Raw genomic sequence first — 19,346 nt, forward strand, 5'->3', positions numbered from 1 at the left:
ATTCTCCAGTGTTATTTTTTAATGGAATGACCCAAACATATTTGCTGAATATATCAGTAACGGTTAACAAGTACTTTACACCTTTATTGTATTTTGAAGAAGCTTGCATATCGCCTAAATCAGCAGACCAAGTATCATAAATATCACTAACCATCACTCTTCGTTTCATAAATTTCCGTTTAATTGGAATTCTTCCGCTAACTCATCACTCAATGTTATTTCGGGGGTAATTTTAGGTGAGCTTTAAGCTCCCAAGCACTTACGTCAAAGCAAATACTCTACCCCCTTTTCCCGTTTTATGACTTTTTTCCAAGCCCAAGTTTGTATTTTGTTTTAATTGCTGGTTTAACAACTAAATGTTTTACAATCATTTCTTCGAATGTTTTTGCTTGTCACATATACATTTTTTACACCACTGTCGTAGCAAAAGGTCCATGCATACAAGGTCCATGCATACTGCGTCCAGTTCATTGACAGGAGGTCCATTATCTAAAGAATATCCTGGTCCACAATAGTTATATCCTGAGAGTGTTAAACTTTTCTTAGGTAATAAAGGTAATATTGCTTTATAAATATCAATTGCTCCTCCGGCGAGTGGATCTTGATCCCCGGTGGCTTGCCACAGCTTCGCTGCTCCTCCGGCGAGCTTTGCTGCTCCACCAGAACGTTTCACTGTGTTTTATATTGCCACAGGATGCACACTGAGCTCTTAACGTAAGTCTACCATTTTTTGTTGTAACATATTGAGGATTTGTACTATCAGTAAATTTTCTTTTACACAATATATTTGTTTTTGACTCATTTATCTTATATGTATTTAAAACTGTTTGGGTGCAAAACCTGTGGTTAATTGAATCGGTCAAACCAAAGGTTTTGGTCAGCAGAGGTCAGTTTAGGTCAAGGGTTAGAGGTCAATTTGGGGTCAACATGCCAAAACCGCCATAGTACTCACTACTGGCATGCTGCTTGACAGCGCTCAGATAGTATCATTATTTTAAATTTAAAAACATGAACAAAATGAGCGTCTCGTTTTATTTTTAAAATAGTTTTATTTTAAGTAAGTTGTTGTTCTTACTGTATGTTGATTAAATAAATGCATGTGTTGTCAAAATAAAAATCCATTTTAACTCGTTTTTATTCATTGCCGTCAGTGCTTTTTATTCTTTAAATGCATTGTATATATAACTGAATTTATTAGAAATGTTCACTTTCCATGGAAAAACAGCAGTAGACTTCAGATTTTTTTTTCAAAGATTTTAATTTCACTGCAAGTGCTTTCAACTGTACATATCTTTACGTATGCAATGACGCAACATCATATCAAAAATGGGAAATGTGATCGCATACTTCGAATACCCCTAACAGAAACAGTTTATCATGCCATTTTTAAAAGGAGATAATATAAATTGTAAAAAAAAAACAATTTTGCTCGATATATGAGTGAGGAAATAAAATTTAGAAAATTAATTTACATGTACTATTATTAAAAAAAAAATCAATTTTGGACGCTGTAAAAAGAAAGGAAGAATTACTTAAATGACCGACTAATCATTTATGACAAAACGGATATTTAAACAAATGGGAACGTCTCATACGTTGAAGGAAGATAAGAAGCTTGAAACAAAATATAACAGCATTTCATACCGAAAATGCATGCAGCTGATTATAGTGAACTATTTAGTTAAAGTGTCCCTGGAGCGTGCAGAATTACAAAAAACGAAGAAAAAATGTAATACTTAGGAGTTTGTTTGTACACTTTGTAACTGAATTTATGTGTTTGATGTTTTAGTTAAATTATTTCTATAATGAAGGGCAAAATTGCGACCTATCCCCTCTACGAAATAAGTATATCTTACCAGACGGCTACCAGTTTTCCTTCCAGATGATTCCATGAATTTTCATAAAATCCTTGGAAAAATTTGATCTGTGTTTTGGATCGTTATCTTATTGCAATCGATGACCGTCTGGGTACACATTTCTAATAAAATCCAACAGGATGCCTTCCAAAATAGACTCGGTGACAAAAGAATATTGGTCGCCCCTCGCCTACTTATACCGGCTTATACATGAACTTTAAGGAGATGTTTTGGCTTGGGAAGATGATTGCATCTGCTGTCAATCTGCCTGTACGTTGTAGTTTTATTATTGTGGAGTTGTATTGTACTTTCGTCAGTAAATATTATATCGTTCATCGTGTCATTATTCTGTATAAGTTGTTTACAAATTTCAACACCAGGCCCATATTATCATCTTTCACCATATGTGTGTACTTAGGGTTTTCACTGATAAATCAAGCTGCGCGAATAAGTCTTTGCGTCGTAGTAAGTGAAAATTGTGCTTCGTCATCTTTAAGTTCCATATGAAGCTGTTTACTTGACTGGTTTGAATTTATGTGCAGTGACATTTTTACTATTTCAACTTCACGGTTCGAACCGACTTTGTACTGTTTCACTTTAGGTTTAGGCTCATTTCGTTGAAAATATCAATATTGATATCGGTGTATCCAATAACTTACTTGTTGTCTTGACACAGCATGTCCTTTAGCACCTAAAGAGCGCACGATTCCAGTTGCTTTAGCGCCCTTCTTATATAAATCAATAATGTCTAGTTTGATTTCATGAAATATTTTGCTCATTTTCAGTCATCTGTAGTATAACGATCACATCAAGGATATTCACCACCAAAACTACAGTGTAGAAACTAAAATACTTAATATATCTGAACAGATAAATCATAATGTATTTTGCACCTGTTTCATTACAGAAATAGAAAAGTGTTAAGGGTCAAGAACGTGTATCATATTTGTCTATGCATAAAATATTGGTAACAATATACAGTATGAAAAATGACACTTCTTGCAAGTGTGAGACGGGTCGATTTTTATTTCTCCAACTTCGGTACTCCACAATGACATGGGACAGTTTTTTTTGTGTGAAATGCTATATGTGACATTATGTTTGATTGTGCGAATGGATATAAACATTTATCCTCTGCAGGAAATAATTGAAATGTACGTTAAAAATTGCAAAATTGCAACAAAAGCCCTGCATATAAATTTTGAAATTTACCTAGAGGGTAAAATAGGAATAAGTTTTATTTTGAAAAAAATACTACAGATAAATTATTAAACTTATGGAATGATTACATATCAACATTAATTTTATCAATTTGTTCTTAAACCCTATTATTTGTACATTGTAACAGAAAAAAAAACTAATGCAATTATACATGTAACAACAGTAGATAGTTTGTATGTATTTAACCTACAAAGTTTACCTGGGTTTCGCGGTGATTGCCGGTGGTTCACCGCGATCCATTGCAATACATCACGACCTGCTGAGAGTATTACTCGTGACTCGCCATGGCCATTTATTGATACTTTGTTTGCGGTGTTTTATAAAATCATCCAATATTTTGCTCTTGTCAAAAGCCGTTCAATGTGAAAAAATCATCGCAATTTTCCATCCAAGGCAAATGATTGTGCCGGTGGTAACGCGGAAAAAAGCAAAATCCACGAGCCAGGGACTGTATGTCTATGCTGTCTTATGTTGAGATTTCCCCGATATTTAGTTTTACAGAGTTATTTAGGGCTGCTGCGCTAAGCAATAAGATGAGTATCAAAACGTTTATATTTCAGATAATGCTAACCCACAATCAACAATGATGTGTTTACCTTCGATTTTATATCGATTCATTACTAATTCTTTAACTCTTGATTACGTCAAAAAATGTCATGATGATGAATCTTAATTTGCCTGACCTGTATCATATATGTAAAATAGATTATAATCTAAATGTCGGCTTATCGCTCGTATAAGTATCCAAATCAAATAGCGTTTGACAATCCGTCATATATTTTCATTACGCCGCTTTTCCGGTGGTAGAGCTATTTAACAGAGTAACATGATACGGATTTTTTTATTTCTGTATATAAAGGGTGAGTTATGAATTAAAATGTATAAACATTTAGTTTATTGTACATGAAAATACACCGAGTACTAGTTCTACCACTCCAACTTTCACTTGCAAGCTTGCATAAATGAATCATCCCATATTTCAAGGACCTATGTATAACAGTAGCAGGGGCAAATATATGTATACGAAATGTAAAATTGATTGGATTAATACTTGAAGCTGCAAATACCACCAGCGACAGAATATTTGTATGAGTGCCATCTTCAACATGTAATAGTATCAACTAAATCAAACGAATGATTTTATTGTAACTCTTATTCTCTTACTGTAGCGTATTAAACAAACCGCTTGAAATTTAGATCCATGAATAGGGAAAACATCATAACGTAACAAAGGCAATCAATAACGTTAGAATTCGGTTTTATTTATCACCTGGAACGATTTTTGAAATCGAAAAATATTCTTAAAAGAAGGGTATTTGATTGATACTTCCAGCAGTAATTAAAACACCGGAACGACTTGTCTGGTATGCAAGAATAATAAAATTGAAACTTATTAAACCTCCATATTACAACTTGTGAATTTTCCAACTGAAACAGATATAATTTTATGTCGAAATTCTTATCAGATTATCTGCTCTTCCCATAATTCTTATTAACAAGTCAATACCCGGAGGCCTTACGGATAGCAGAACTAAAGGCATAGGAACCCTTATAGTAATTTTAAGAAATAGCATACATTTGTACCACGTTTTGCACTGTGTTTTAATTTCAAACAACTTTCATTTATCATGCCGTTTTTTAACATTTTTTTGTAAAATTTATTGTATGTCACCAAGGTAAAGTAGAGACACATTTCAAAGTGTCGGCCACTGTTCAAAATGTTTGTAAAGAATTCATTATACCACTAATTTTTATTAAAGAAAATCACACTATTGGTACACAATTAAAGAACACAAAAATAGAACTGTCAATATCAGCTTGTCCTAGGGTGATTTCAGAAAACGGACTTAATGAGCCAGAACTCTACTCAAACATTGCAATATTAAGGTCGAGTCCTGTGGAACTCCTTAAATTTCGCCCACTTCATTTAAAAATAATCTTTGGGCTAAAGTAAAACCTACCTATATTCCATCCACAATATGTAATCTAAGGAGTAAAGGCAAAATAGAGAACACTTACTGCACAATAATCCGTAATTTGAAAGTTGTGTAACTCTGACCCCAACCCCCACCCCAAACCCACCCTCTCTTCTCTTTCAGAGAAAAAAAAATACTTTGAACAGCAGTAAATTGCTTATCTAGTAAAAACATTCCCCTTTCTGTATAATAAGTCAATAATTAATAAGATTTGACAAAAAGTAATGGTCCCAGTTGGTCTTGAACCTACGTCTTCAGAGCGGTATTAGCATTGCAAGGGCATAACATTCTTCACAAAGAATACCTTAGTACACATACCGTAAAATAATTCGACCATTATCTTTCTTGTTTGAGAATTTTTTTTTCATGTTTTTTTTAGTGAACAATTCTTTGTGTACTAATAACAGACTGAGTTGAAACAGTATGCATTACATGTACCAAAACTTTTTGCAGATAAATTTCATCATACCCAACCCACTTCTTTCTAATATTAAAGACTGAATGATATACAAATGCAAAAGTATTCGTTGTATTGTCTCCGTAAACTTCATTTTTATTTACTTACTAAATAGTGTGTAGAATAACCCTATACCAATATAATTAAACGAACCAAAAACAAAATAAAGAACAGACTCGGTTTGATTAAGTCTGTCTATAGGAAAATTCTCTCACCTCCCATTTACCTGTGTGCGTAGTTTAGTTTGGTACAATTTGGTGATATAATATAGAATTTAAGAACTGCAAAAAAGAATAATTTTAAGTTATACATATGCAGTTGAAGTTTAAGTTTAAATTGAAATAACAGTCATAATGTAAGTTTAGTGCAGTACCCTTATTTGGATCTTTAAACGTCTTTGTACGTTGTCGGACATATTAATATGTTTGTACGGGCTACATAGGCTTTTGTCTCGGTGTATTGAATATGGCCTATGTACACAACCTACCTGTTGTAAAAGTAAGTTGAGTGCACTCTTAGAAAACTGCATGCATAACTGATACAACAACGGGTTAATTTTGGCATTTGTCACTTTATATGAAATGGCTACTGTCTGCTACTTTTAAGAAGTATGACTGTATTACCTATGTCCAATACTCTGTCATTCTGTTATGTTTATCTATTTAAGACATTGTATTTGGGAAAACAGGTTAGCGTTTTCACAATAAGTCAGGTAAAGATGTTTTCAAAAAAAAAAAAAAAAAAAAATGTCTCGTTTTCAATTGCATAACATTATGGAATATCAATTAACACCAGTTTAAGTGTGTGTGCGTTTTTGTTTTTTGTTTTGTTCTTTTATTTTTGTTGTTGTTTTTTTCTTTTGTCAATATTACAGATAACACACGTTATGGGATTTCAAATGATTATGATTTGTTTTATCTCATTGCGTTTCCTAAGTAATCACGTTCTGCCAGTTTGAGTCGATATTTATTGACAAGACTCTATATTCCGTTTAAAGGGACAAACATGTTAATGTACAGTATTTTAGCACCATAAGCACCATGCATTCGAATAATTTAAAAAATTTAAGGTTGATTAAAGAGGAGTTATGCTTTGAAACTGCGGGTATGGTACCATCTGCCAATTGGCTTTCTTCGTCTATTTAACATGGGCAAAGTTCTGTACAACTGAACTGTTATTAATGTGCAGCTGTTAATAATAACAATGATAAATAAGCATTATGCATTAGTTTATATGCAATGAAAGATCCACACATTGCAGATAAAATATGTGTAGTTAAATTGGACAACTAAGTAAAAATAACAAAGCCATTCTATTCCTATATTCGTAGATCAGAAGGCAAGCATTAGGAACAAATCAAAGGCGAGCTTTAAGATGACTATGCTACTTAAAACTAACGATTTGATTATTTTTGACATAATTCGGTCATTAAATTGCGAATTTAACGACCAGTACACAGACGAAATGATGCTTCAATATTACTATTTTTGAAAGACATAAACATATATTGTCCGTTAAAAGTCAGAAGGGCTCATCAATGTATGAGCCGCGTCATGAGAAAACCAACATAGTGGCTTTGTGACCAGCATGGATCCATACCAGCTTGCAAATTCACACAGTCTTGTTGTTCGCTAACAATTTCTCTAATTGCAATAGGCTTTGACAGCGAAAAGCATGGATCCTGACCAGACTGCGCGGATGCTCAGGCTGGTCTGGATCAATGCTGGTCGCAAATGCACTATGTTGGTTTTCTCATGACGCGGCTCAATTATGAATTAAGAAGAGTGATGAGCCCTTCTGGCTTTTAACTGACGATATAATATTCACTTAAACAAAGATTAACTGGAAAGAAATTAATTCGATCGTTAATATGCATGTCAATCGTTGAAATATTTACTATGTTTTACATATATTCTATATTTGCAAAGGTGTATTCAATAAAATATTGATTATCTATCCTGACATTTCAGCTATGTTATAAATGCCAAAATTTTCTCAATGTTCTACGACAATTCGACCTAACTAAGTGAGTTTCGAAATGGGTACCAACTAAAGATAGAGGCGGATAGTCCTGAACTTTTGTTGCTTGATAAACGTAGACGCATTAAGAGAATTACACTAACATTATGGATCATATATCCTGTGTTGGTATCTTCATTTTTAAGTAGCAGTGCCGAAGGTTGCATTCAAACTTACCTTCAGATGTGCAATACACAAAAACCACTGAAGTCACTATGATATCAGTCAGTAGAGTGGTAATTATAAACCAGATGTCTGTCATATCTGAAATAAAACCCTAAATGACTATATGATAGTATGTAAGTTTTCAAAAGCTGCTGTGATTAGACAACCCAACACACTTCAACTGTCTATACACTTAATTATATCATTCGTTAGTTAGATACTGTACCATCCCGGCCCATTCATTTAGTTATTAAACATTAAATACCTCACAATACGATAGCAATGATAATTTTACCAGTGTTTATAATTGTTCGTCAATTGAAAGCTATGTATCTTTGAAATACCGTCAAGATATGTTGGAAGGGCTGTATGCTGATGTTGAAATAACTCGTAGCCCAACCCTTTTGTTTTTTGTTGTGTGTTAAAAATGTATGTAATATTGTGTGTAATATTGAAACAGTGAGCAATAAAATTTTATTAAACTAGATATGTTGAAATTAAGTAGTTCATCGATACTTGATTTTGGATATTTATTGACTACTCTCAGTAAACAAAATGAATCTGTCTGCATCAGTACGAGTACATCGCCATGAATCACTCACGATCTTTGTGGCTGCTAAGAAGTTACCAGAAAAAGAAGATAAAATACAGAAAACTTAAAAAAGTCATACACTTTGGTTTTTTGAATAACATTCAAAACATAACAGTAATATCTTGTAATCTGTCGTATACTAATCAACTGACAACAAAGCCCATAGATCAATTACTTAATTTTACAAGCTTGATCGTGCACGCTTCGAAATCTTGTAGCCAACAAAAAACTCCTTTACAGATCTAGCTTCATTTATTTGATACCTGACATACATGTTCTCTAATTTTGTCCAGCATGAGAAATACAAACATGCTAGAAGCATATCCAGAAACAACCAACATCCCGAGTCTTCACTTAGCCATTGGACTTCCGTGCTCTTACAAAAACTTGACCAGATACGTGGACACAGTACGCGAATATTTTGTGTTACACAGATATCTATAGCAATTCAACGCTTTAAATTAATTTGTGCCTCATTGATCTTTAAAACATAGACGTTTGGTAGGAGTTAACTTTCAGTATCTTAAGTGGTTTGCACTGATTCAAAACGGTGGCGGAGTTAATGTTGGGATAGCTATAAACACTGTAACTCAAATCCTGCACTGTCGCAAAGTTCAATGCAAAAGTACTGACTTCTTTCAGATCGTACACACTGGCCTGAGAAATCTATGATTACCTGAATGTTTTCGTAAACATCAGCTACGTTTCGTGTCAAACAGAATTAAATTGATGTTTGGAAGTTAGTGTCATCAATTGGGATAATAAGCATATGTATATTTGGTATAATCATGTAATATTTTACTGCACTTTATTGTGCAAAGAACTTACCCGTTTTCTTGCATTGATGGTAGACTGAATAAATTATACTCGGTAAAGCAAAAGGTGAGAAGTACGGACGCCTCATTACATTTTCTGAAATAATACAAAAGACAAAACAGGAAAAGCTGTTTTCGTAACTGCTTGAAAAGTATTTTAGAGCTGCTTCTTATGTTTTACTATGCTTATTTAACAAGGTATGTCCTCATAAAATTATGCACATTTTGAAAACTCAGATGTTATAACAAATGTGATTCATTCTAATGGACATTTATAGGAAAAATAAGTTTGTTTGTTTTGGGTTTAACGCCGTTTTTCAACAGTATTTCAGTCATGTAACGGCGGGCAGTTAACCTAACCAGTGTTCCTGGATTCTGTACCAGTACAAACCTGTTCTCCGCAAGTAACTTCCAACTTCCCCACATGAATCAGAGGTAGAGGACTAATGATATCAGATACAATGTCGTTTATCAAATAGTCAAGGAGAACATACGCCCCGCCCGAGGATCGAACTCGCGACCCCGAGATCCGTAGACCAACGCTCTTACCTATTGAGCTAAACGGGCGGGCTATAGGAAAAAGGAAGGTTTTCCGGTCATTTTTTTTTCTATTTTGTGTATTCCTGGAAATTTATGGAAAGTCTAGCCACGCTGTTCGAATTTGATACAACTAATTTAGATCCTATTTGTATATCCAAAAACTTTACTCTATCCTTGGTCTCTCGTTCCATTAGTTTAACAGACTTTAATGGAAGAGGACTGCATCATCAGACAACATCGTGTTAGCAATACCTTGAGATTTATTCCCGCACATTTTAGTATAAACTATTCTTCGACGATTATTTGAATGTTTCGAACATAGCTCAAAATTGATTTAAATGAAGCAGGGGAATTCAATATGTTTGTGCAATTCCAAAATAAAAAAACAAACTAATATATACCCTTTCAAATTGGACGCGTCTTGGCGCTTTTGGGATAATACAATAAATGTTTTATGTAAGAAGTCTGTTAAAATTAAATTACAGTCAAACTCGCTTTATACGAACTCATCGGGACCTAAGAAATATGTTCGTATCAAACGAAATTCGTATTAATGAATGTATGACCAGATAATTTGTCCGAACAATTTGGGCAGTATCACCGGTATCATCGGTGAATGGATTTCGATATATGAAAGTAGTTAATACTTTTAAACTGATTAAGTTAATTTATTCAGATAACATTGAAAATACTCAAGAAAAGTCATACTTAAACAGGTAAAACTGTATCAATTTAAATTTTAATGTGCAGTCGAGGTCCAGAGCGCCAAATTACATCCACCGCCAACATTGAAGCTTGTACTTTATAACAATCATTCTAAGAGGTATATAAGTTTGTATATTTTGTAAGACACAGCCTACCTGTATCGACACTATAACGTCAATAATGTGTTTAAAATTATTTACACCTCTTTAAATCTTGACCTGTCAGTTGATTAAATTGTTTTATATTGACATGATACACAAAGGACCGAGTGTTTGTTTGTGAATAAGTGTGAACTACTCCATTTTCCAATTGCCACGCGGCACAAGCTTGACCATATTATTATTTTCAACACATTTTATAACGGCCACGACTTCTTAAATAAATTCGTATGAAAAGATGGAAAAGTATAATATTTAAGCTTAATATGGGCCCTCCAAAATGTGTTCGTATCTACCGATTATTCGTATCAAGCGAGTTCGCTATTACCGAAATAGTTTTACAAAGAAAAAAGAAGGACTCGGCCGGGGAATTCGGACTTTGTTCGTTTAATCCGAAAATTCGTTTCAAGCGAGTTCGTATTAAGTGGACTTGACTGTAATTAACACAACTATAAAATGATCTGTATTAACGAACTCTTCTTGCTTGATATATTACGGTTACTGAAATCTTTGATGTTTTAACATTATATATATGTGTTTACATTCACATCGGTATCAAGAACAATTAAATACCTTGGTTTACGCCTTTACAATTGTCTATAAATAGACTGACATCTGACAATAGCAGAATCCCCATCAACGTTGATACTACGGCTAAAGTAATGATGCAGCATGGGCATTCCTCATCTTCTTCTCCTCTGTTTGTAGCCACTAAGAAGTTAGATAAATTAACTATTTTTTTTTTTTGATAATTGTTCCGACCACCCACGGTGAGACGATATGACGACAGGAACTTCATATGAAAATCAACGATAAAGCTCGTAAATCTCGTTTCTGGAGAAAAAAAACCTTGATTAAAAGGTTTTTTGTGCATCGGACCAAGAGATTCAAATATACTGCAAAACTTAATGCCTTTCTGTCTCTGTCTATTTGTCTCTTGTCTCTCTTTCTCTATTTACGGTTGGGTTCAAACTCCCCAGCTCTCGATCCGGAGGCGAACGCTCTATATTACTGAGCAATCATGGCAGTCAATTCCATTTTTGAGAAGTAATTTGTCAAATGGTGGAGCGTCCGACTCCGGTCGTGCACCAAGAACGTGAAAAATTGTAGCAGTAGCTCCCTTAATATGCTCGCTATAATGTTGATATTCTCTCTTCTCTTAAACTCGTAATTTTGTATTTATAAGATATGAAGACTGATAAAGTTGCTTCAGGATTCACCTTACATAAACTAGTAATAAAAGATAGTAATGCTGTATCAGATATAGGATCCGGCATTCTATTTTCGTACTGATTATACAGGTAAAATAAAAATATTGGATGCCACATGAATGAGTAATAGTGATATCACTTTTGTGGAATCTTTTCGTGTGTCGTAAACTTGAATGTGGTTCTTACAGGATGCCATTGATTCACTATACCCACCTCAGATAAATTATGGTTTGACAGATTCATTTCCAATTCAAAAACTTGTTAAGATTACTTCTGGGCAATGCATATAAATGCAACAGAAAGAGTACAAAAGAGGAAATACATGTATGTCTATTCACCTGTCTCGTAACCCGTGCTGTTCATTCTGAATTGATACGAAACATGTCTACCAAAGAGTTTTTGCTTGGGTTAAGTAAACTCATAGCACTAAGAGGTTCACCTTAAGGAATTATAAGTGACAATGCCTTACATTTTAAAACAGTTACCACTACCCTGGAACAGATACGGAAGAACGCAAAAATACTGATGCTGAAGTATCACAGGTCAAATGATTTTAAAATCTAACCGTTCATAACGTTAATAGCTTAAAAGATGTAAAAAGGAGAATATAGGACATTTGTCTGTATGAGTATGTGTCGTATGATCTGTGCCTGTCCATATAGATTCGAAATTTCGTAAAATTTTTATGCAGAGTATTTTGCTTATCTGATAATCTATAAAGGTGATATATCACTAAGTTAGCAGACAATAATTTCGTGGTATGCGTTAGCGGAGGTTGCAGCAGTTGCACAATCTGAGAAAATCAAGCAAAGTCGTTGGCTTAGATGATAAGCGCGAAAATGCATGCTGTTAAAAATGAGTAAATTAATCCGGTCATTCATTCATTCCCTTTGGTTGATATCAAAGGGAAATATAGCAAAATGAAACACTAGAAACGTGTTGAATGTGACTGCACTTCTTCTGATTCTGATACATTGGTATATTAAATCGGAATCAAAGACACTTGCAAAAGGTGACAAAAGTAATCAGAAACTAGTGAAGATGATACAGCGCTAGACATTATAAATATGAATGAAACAAATGGAACCGTAATCTTATGTATTGGATGACCTTGAAAAATGAAGAACAACAAAGGAAACACCATCATGCACAGTAACTTGGGGGTAACACCCCTTCCAATCCGCTCCTGTCAACCTTCAGCCAATATATTTTTGCCTTTTAAATCGAACTGAGCACATGTCTTGATCATACAACAACTTCTGTTACCATTTAAATATGTTAAGGAGACGTCACAGCCAACTTTGTACAGTAAGCCTGAATTATGAGATTGGGTTTTTCCCCAATTTATATCCAAGTTTCCGTAACAATACCATGATTTTGTAATAATACATGAATAAACTGCAGATTGTATGAGTTACTTTTAAGTTATTACTGCTAATTACCTAATAAAGTCATAAAACAAAAGGCCCCAGAACGAGACATCCACAGAGAATACCAGGCAATATTTGTAACAGTAAGTAATAAACTTATTATATCCTAATCATATTCTACAGTAAAGTAGAGTTTCTTAATTTGAAAAAACCTAATATTCTTAAAAAGCAAATTGAAGTCAGCACCATGCCTTTCATTTTGCGATGGACGCCATTGTTTCATTCATAAAAAAATGTAAACAAAAAAGTGAAATCAAGTTGCACGTGATCTAAATGGACCTAAACGAAAATATCATAAAGAAATCAATTCTCATGCTTTATCAATTACAAAAATATATATATCTACTCGAACCCATTCCCAGTTATAAACATACATGCGAACAAGTCTGTGTATTTTTACAAATTTACTACAGCACCCGGAAGCATGGGACCGATTCACCAAAATATTATTCCGCTTGGCTGCCACGAACGACAACCTATGATATTTTTTTTTTTTATAAAGTGGGAATTTTTTTATTTAATAGCTTTCATTTTTACCGTTTAAAAGAAGTAATCGATAAAAAAGTAACATTACATGAATTGCAAGTAAACCATGAAAAAATATATGAAATATCGGACTTCTTTCTAAGAGTAATTATGTCGCCGACTCCAGCGAGGTGTTTTAAGGCATTTCCGCTGAATTTTCCCACGACGAAGCATCGAAGATGAAATGCGTTATTTCTGCTATAGCATAGTGTTGTTGGCATAATCGAAGTAAGTTTTTATGCATTCTCCTATTTTATAATATCTTTTATCATAATGTGTAGGTCAGGTTTTCCGATTGCAAGAGTCAAGGTAAGTATTACAGTTATCAGTTTTGTTTATCTTTTTCTTGACGGTCACGATTGCTGACCTCGTTGCTGAATGTAAACAAGTATGGTGGCGAGCAAGGTGCAACTAAATTGATTACTCAGAGTGTTTTTTTTTAAATAATAAAAATAAAATAAAATAAAACATAAAAAATGACTTGAATATGAAAAATGATCCTGTTCGCACCTGTTTTCGCGGTACTAAGGAAATAAATTAATAAAGGAAAGAAAAACAATATTATGTTGCTATTATTTCCTATTAACTTCGTAAACCCTTTTTTCCACTATTATTTCAAGCAGAAAATCATTTTTCTAGTCCTTGTTTACTTTTAAACCGATCATGTTTCCGGTGCATGTGACTTTCACTTTCGCCAAGGGAGTTAATTCTAATTTCGCGGTACTGCATCCGACTTGATGAACGCTTCCTGTGAAAGTGTAAAATGTATAGGACCCCTAAATTTTCAAAATAGATTTCGTGAGTAAGACATTAAAAATAATTGCAAGGTAAAATTAACGCAATGGTAGGATAATTCCGTCAAATATATGGACAACACACGATTCATTACCGATTTTACTTAGTCAAATGATCGACGAGGGCATTTAAAAATAATTGACGTACGTTTACAAAAAATAGGGTGTGCAACATAATCAGCTTTCAAAGTAGGTCAAATTTGTTTACTGTAGAGAGCGCTACACATTGTTGGTCTCACAAAAACCAAATGCCGCGAGACCAGATGTAACACGAAAATAGCAGCAAGTGGTATAACTTAATTTCATATCAAGCGTTGCTTTTATCAAAGAACTTCACATCAAACACATTGAAACATGAAATTCTTATTATGTGCATTGTAGCTTGAAATTATGATAACAAATTCTTATTATGTCCATTGTAGTTCAAAGTTCATCAAGAATCTACAGCCTGTAGTACAGCTGGCAGTAATGTTAATCACACAAGATAGAACTTACAGAGCAACTTCAAAACAACAGCGCACTTACATGTAGTAGCACTTCAGACAGTTTCAGGAATGAGGAAAAGAAACAACCTCCTGAAACAACCACCAACCTTCAAGTATAAAAGGTATTCTTCATATTTCTTTTTGTAGATTTTGCATTATACATTCCAGTTTTGCCTGTTGATAGTAGCTAAATTACATTATTTTGCCCTGAAAACAGGTTTGTTAAAAAGCTATATGTCATTAAAACAAAACATTTTTTTTTTCCATTGGATTACTGATTTTTTGTTTGTGAGGCAGCTGCTGTAAATCTGTGCATTGACATTAATTCTATGCCTGCATAATGGTAAAATGCATAAAGTTTAATATGTAATGTTTGTAATTTGTCAGTATTCACAAATATTTTAGTTTATGAATATAAAATTATTGAAATTTTTCATGTAAAGTGTACATTCTTTATAATTATAGAGACTGTTGACTATCAAATTTTTAAAAAGAAAGTTATTAATAATAATGTTAAATTGTTACTAACTTCAAAGATAAAGGTTTTATGTTATATTTCTGAAATGTGGCCTGTTTTGAATTGAATAAAACTAAATTAAGAAATTAATTGACAGGATGACAAATGTAAATGCAGGGCCAGACGGAAAATAGCAGTGAAGTTTGTTGGTAGAAAATTATACACCTATAGACAGTATGTGAAAAAAAGAAGAAAACAAAGAGGTAAAAGGGTACTGTACTCGATGTTGTTTCAGGTATGTTCTTAATATGAGTGGTCATAGTTATGTGTCCCACCACACAGTGGTGTGGGAGACATATTGATTTACTCTAGTTTGTCTGTCTGTCACAAATCTTGCCCGGACTCGTAAGTCGAACATTTCTCATCCAATCTTCACCAAACTTAAACAAAATGTGTTTGGACATAAGCTGGTATTCTCTGTTGGGAATGTATTGACAGTTCTCATTGCTGTTCAGTGATAACATAACATGTTATCAACTTTTTATAACTTTTAGACTGTTTCTTAAATTTGCATTGCATATATGTAAGCTGTTATTGTTAATCATCATCTTAAGATAGGACAATTGCTCTTTGAAATTATTGAATTATTTCATGTAATATCTTAATTGCAACGCTTTCAATAGACAATCAGTACTGTCTTTTCACAAGTCTTAATTTCCGGCTGTAATATTTATTTATTGAAAGTTGTTATCTATTTTAACAATTGTTAATTTTTAGCTTGACTATCCGCACAATAGGGGAGCTATCCTTCTTGCCCTGGCATGAGATTTTCATTTAGCCTAAGCATCACACAAATGTTAAAAGTTTGCATACAACCCCAAATATTTTACAAGTCCATCGAGATATTGCTTTTATATTTTGCATACTTGTTTACCATCATGACCCCAGTCTGTAAAAAGACGGGGTAACTCTATCAAGCATTTTGACTGAGGTATGACCCCTTTTCGACTTAGAATATACTTATTGTAATGTTAACTTTTTACTCATAGCTTATATTATACTATTAAGCACTGAAAATAGTCTAGCGGGCTGTCCACTGACAGCTCCTGTAATATATATGAAAAGTATTACGTTTTTTTTTTTCATATTTCAGTTCCCTCATAAGTCATGTTCACAAAACAGCTGCTGCAGCTCCACACAAAAGAATATAACCTGAGTACCTGAGGAAAACCTGTTTCCAATGCTATCAATTATATTGAAAAGAAGGAATTGCATTTAAAAAATTGTGTATCAGTCAGTTGAAATGAAGAGCATAGTTCACAGTTCATACAGCAAAACATGATAACGTATATTTAACTTGTGGAATTAATGTGATAACTTCATGATTGTAAATAAAATGAGGGCTGTATGATATCTGTTTTATATAATTAAATAGTAAACAGTTAGCGTAAAGTGGTACTACAAGAAGAAGCGAATGAATTATAAGGCCAGAGTCAACAGGAGAACGTTAATTTCAAGATTATAAAAGTTTTTGAAATTACATGTGTGTGTTTAATGTAATTAAATACTTAACACTTGGCATAAAGTGGTATTACAAGATAAAGTGAATGAATTATAAGGCCAGAATCAAGAGGAGAAGGCTAATTTGAAGGTTATACAAGTTTTTGAAAATACACCGGAGCTGTCATACTTAAGTGTCAAAGTGGTATTACCGGATGAAGTGAAAAAAGTCCAGAACCATTATAATTTCTTGAAACTACCTTAAATACTGTAGCTGAGAAGTGAATGTTGATGTTTTTGCTTTGCTTGAAAATGATAGAAATTATGCCAATTTCAATGACGGGCATATTTTGTGACAGTCTGGCACTCTTGTTAATAAATGTAAATTTTTATTTTTTATATTGTTTTTGAAATGATATTATCAGTCTGTATGAAATGTTATAAGGCGTAAAAAATTGTTTGTTTCTGGTATCCTGATATACCTGAAATTTTTGGCCCGTCTTTGCATGTTTTTATGACCTTTGAGAATTTTTGTTGAAGTCTTTAACCAAATGAAACTGCACTTTTTATGCTTAAGACATGGTCAGTGGTGTTAAAAATTGACTTACTGATGCTGTAAAGGAATAACCACCTTATTTTTATTCATTTTTACAAAAAAAAAATAATATTTAACTATTATATTCATATATTATTATATTATATAATATCAATGCTCAGAATATGTGTTAGGTATGTTGCTAAAGTAACTTCTTAATGTTTGATATTGGTACCACTCTCTGCCCTAACAGATTGTTGACCCCAGCATTGACTGGACTTGAATATTCTTAAACTAATGGAACCACTATTTTAAAGTAACTCTTGCAATACTGTAGGCTTTTATCGTTATAAGCTTTTGTGATCACTTTCTTTTATCCTCTTGTTAAATTTGCTTTGTACTCAATATTACGTATATTATATATATTTCATTATTTTTTGTCCATATGAAAACCAAAAGTAGATAAAACAGAAAGCGTTAATTACATTGTATAGTACCCACACAATGCATATTGTAAGAGGAAATGACAAAATGCTGCTCGTTTGTGTGACTGCAAATCGAAGGTTCGTGCGACCGTCATCTATCTACATTTATATACCCCCGCAGTCCTTTCTATCAACCCAGTACAACTTTTCAAGAACCAGAAGCATGTTGTTTTGTAGCTAATCAAGAAATGCAAAGAATTTCAATCGGAAGCGATTAAAATGTACTAACGGCTTGATTAAAGCTGTTAAGTTGAAAATCCGGAAGTGATGGCGTAACGTTATATATCCGGAAAACGTTGAATAAAGCCTGGATTCGGCGTACAGAAATGAAAATAAATTTATGAATCAATTAAAACCTGTGAGTTAATTTATTACAAAATATGACATTAAAACGTACAGCACAATAATTAAAAAATTGTGTTAAAATTAGTGTGTAATGTCCGGTTCACTTTAATCATGGTCAAATATCTCAAAAATTAGCACAAGGATATCTGTTTTCACCAAATTATAGCCCGTATGTATATAAATAAGTGTGGGAAATTTCATCAAAATCTACATTGAAGAAAAAATTATATTCGCGAATATATATATATATGAAAATTAGGATTTTCCCATAGACTCTCATTCTGAAATATTGCAAGAGGTCCAAATTTTCAAATCAATCTAGCAAAAAATTAAGCACACGACCCTATCTTTTTAGTTGCTTACTTTTCAAGGTATTTTCCGAAGTTTTGAAAAATCAGAGTTTCATCAAATTCTACATTGTGGAAATAAAATCGGTCCAAACGTGCAGAACTACCTTAAGTCAAAGGCCCTACTTCTACTGACAAAATTTCATATTTCGGAAGATTAATTTATATTTAATAATACTAAACATAACTCTTACATGATGCAAAAAGCAAAAACAAATGAAGATAAATGTCTCAGTCAAGGTCAAGGTAAAAAGTTAAAGTCAAGGTCAAAGGTTAAAGCTAACTATAATTCTGAATGCTCGCTACTTTGTAGTTAGCGTCTTTGCGCGATGGTAGATCGTTTGCTTTGTGTGTCAGAGGTCCCGTGTTCGATCCCCGACCCAGTCCAAAGTATGTATATGTAATGATAAACCTTGATTCTAAACATTCAGATTTGTTTAACTTTTATGTATTCAAATCAATATCAGTTTTTATTCTTGTCAAAAGAAGACCAAATTTATGTAGTTGCCCTACAACACACTACTGAACATGGGGATATCGGCTTCAATTTGTCTATTTGAAATATGGATAAGGACGTAATTTGGATAGAACAAATGAAAAAAGTGTGACTTTGTGATAATCAGTGTGGTAAAGTTTGTGGGTAAACATTAACACTTGCCTGTTATATGCGTGTTATGATTGTGGTGTTTTTATCCTTTTTTATCTTTTTTCTGGCAAAGGGCTGAATT

General features: G+C 33.2%; 1 protein-coding gene and 1 long non-coding RNA gene across 3 annotated transcripts in view; one reads left to right on the forward strand and one right to left on the reverse strand.

The window, feature by feature from the left end:
* Window positions 1-7,626: 7,626 nt before the first annotated feature.
* Window positions 7,627-19,346, reverse strand: part of LOC128554653 (uncharacterized) — a 58,440-nt gene continuing 46,720 nt past the window's right edge. For both annotated transcript variants that reach the window (XM_053535947.1, XM_053535948.1), the window contains exons 6-8: window positions 11,078-11,215; window positions 9,115-9,198; window positions 7,627-7,793 (exon numbers count right to left, since the gene is read on the reverse strand). In XM_053535947.1, the coding sequence (XP_053391922.1) occupies window positions 7,642-7,793; window positions 9,115-9,198; window positions 11,078-11,215 (374 nt within the window). In that variant the 3' untranslated portion in view covers window positions 7,627-7,641. The remainder of the gene's footprint in view (window positions 7,794-9,114; window positions 9,199-11,077; window positions 11,216-19,346) is intronic.
* On the forward strand, window positions 13,691-17,298 carry LOC128554654 (uncharacterized). Its single transcript, XR_008369657.1, has 4 exons — window positions 13,691-13,898; window positions 14,887-15,071; window positions 15,564-15,701; window positions 16,560-17,298. It is a non-coding gene; the product is annotated as an uncharacterized LOC128554654 (long non-coding RNA).

Source organism: Mercenaria mercenaria, unplaced genomic scaffold (assembly GCF_021730395.1).
Source record: "Mercenaria mercenaria strain notata unplaced genomic scaffold, MADL_Memer_1 contig_594, whole genome shotgun sequence".
In the NCBI taxonomy this organism is placed as follows: Eukaryota; Metazoa; Mollusca; class Bivalvia; order Venerida; family Veneridae; genus Mercenaria; species Mercenaria mercenaria.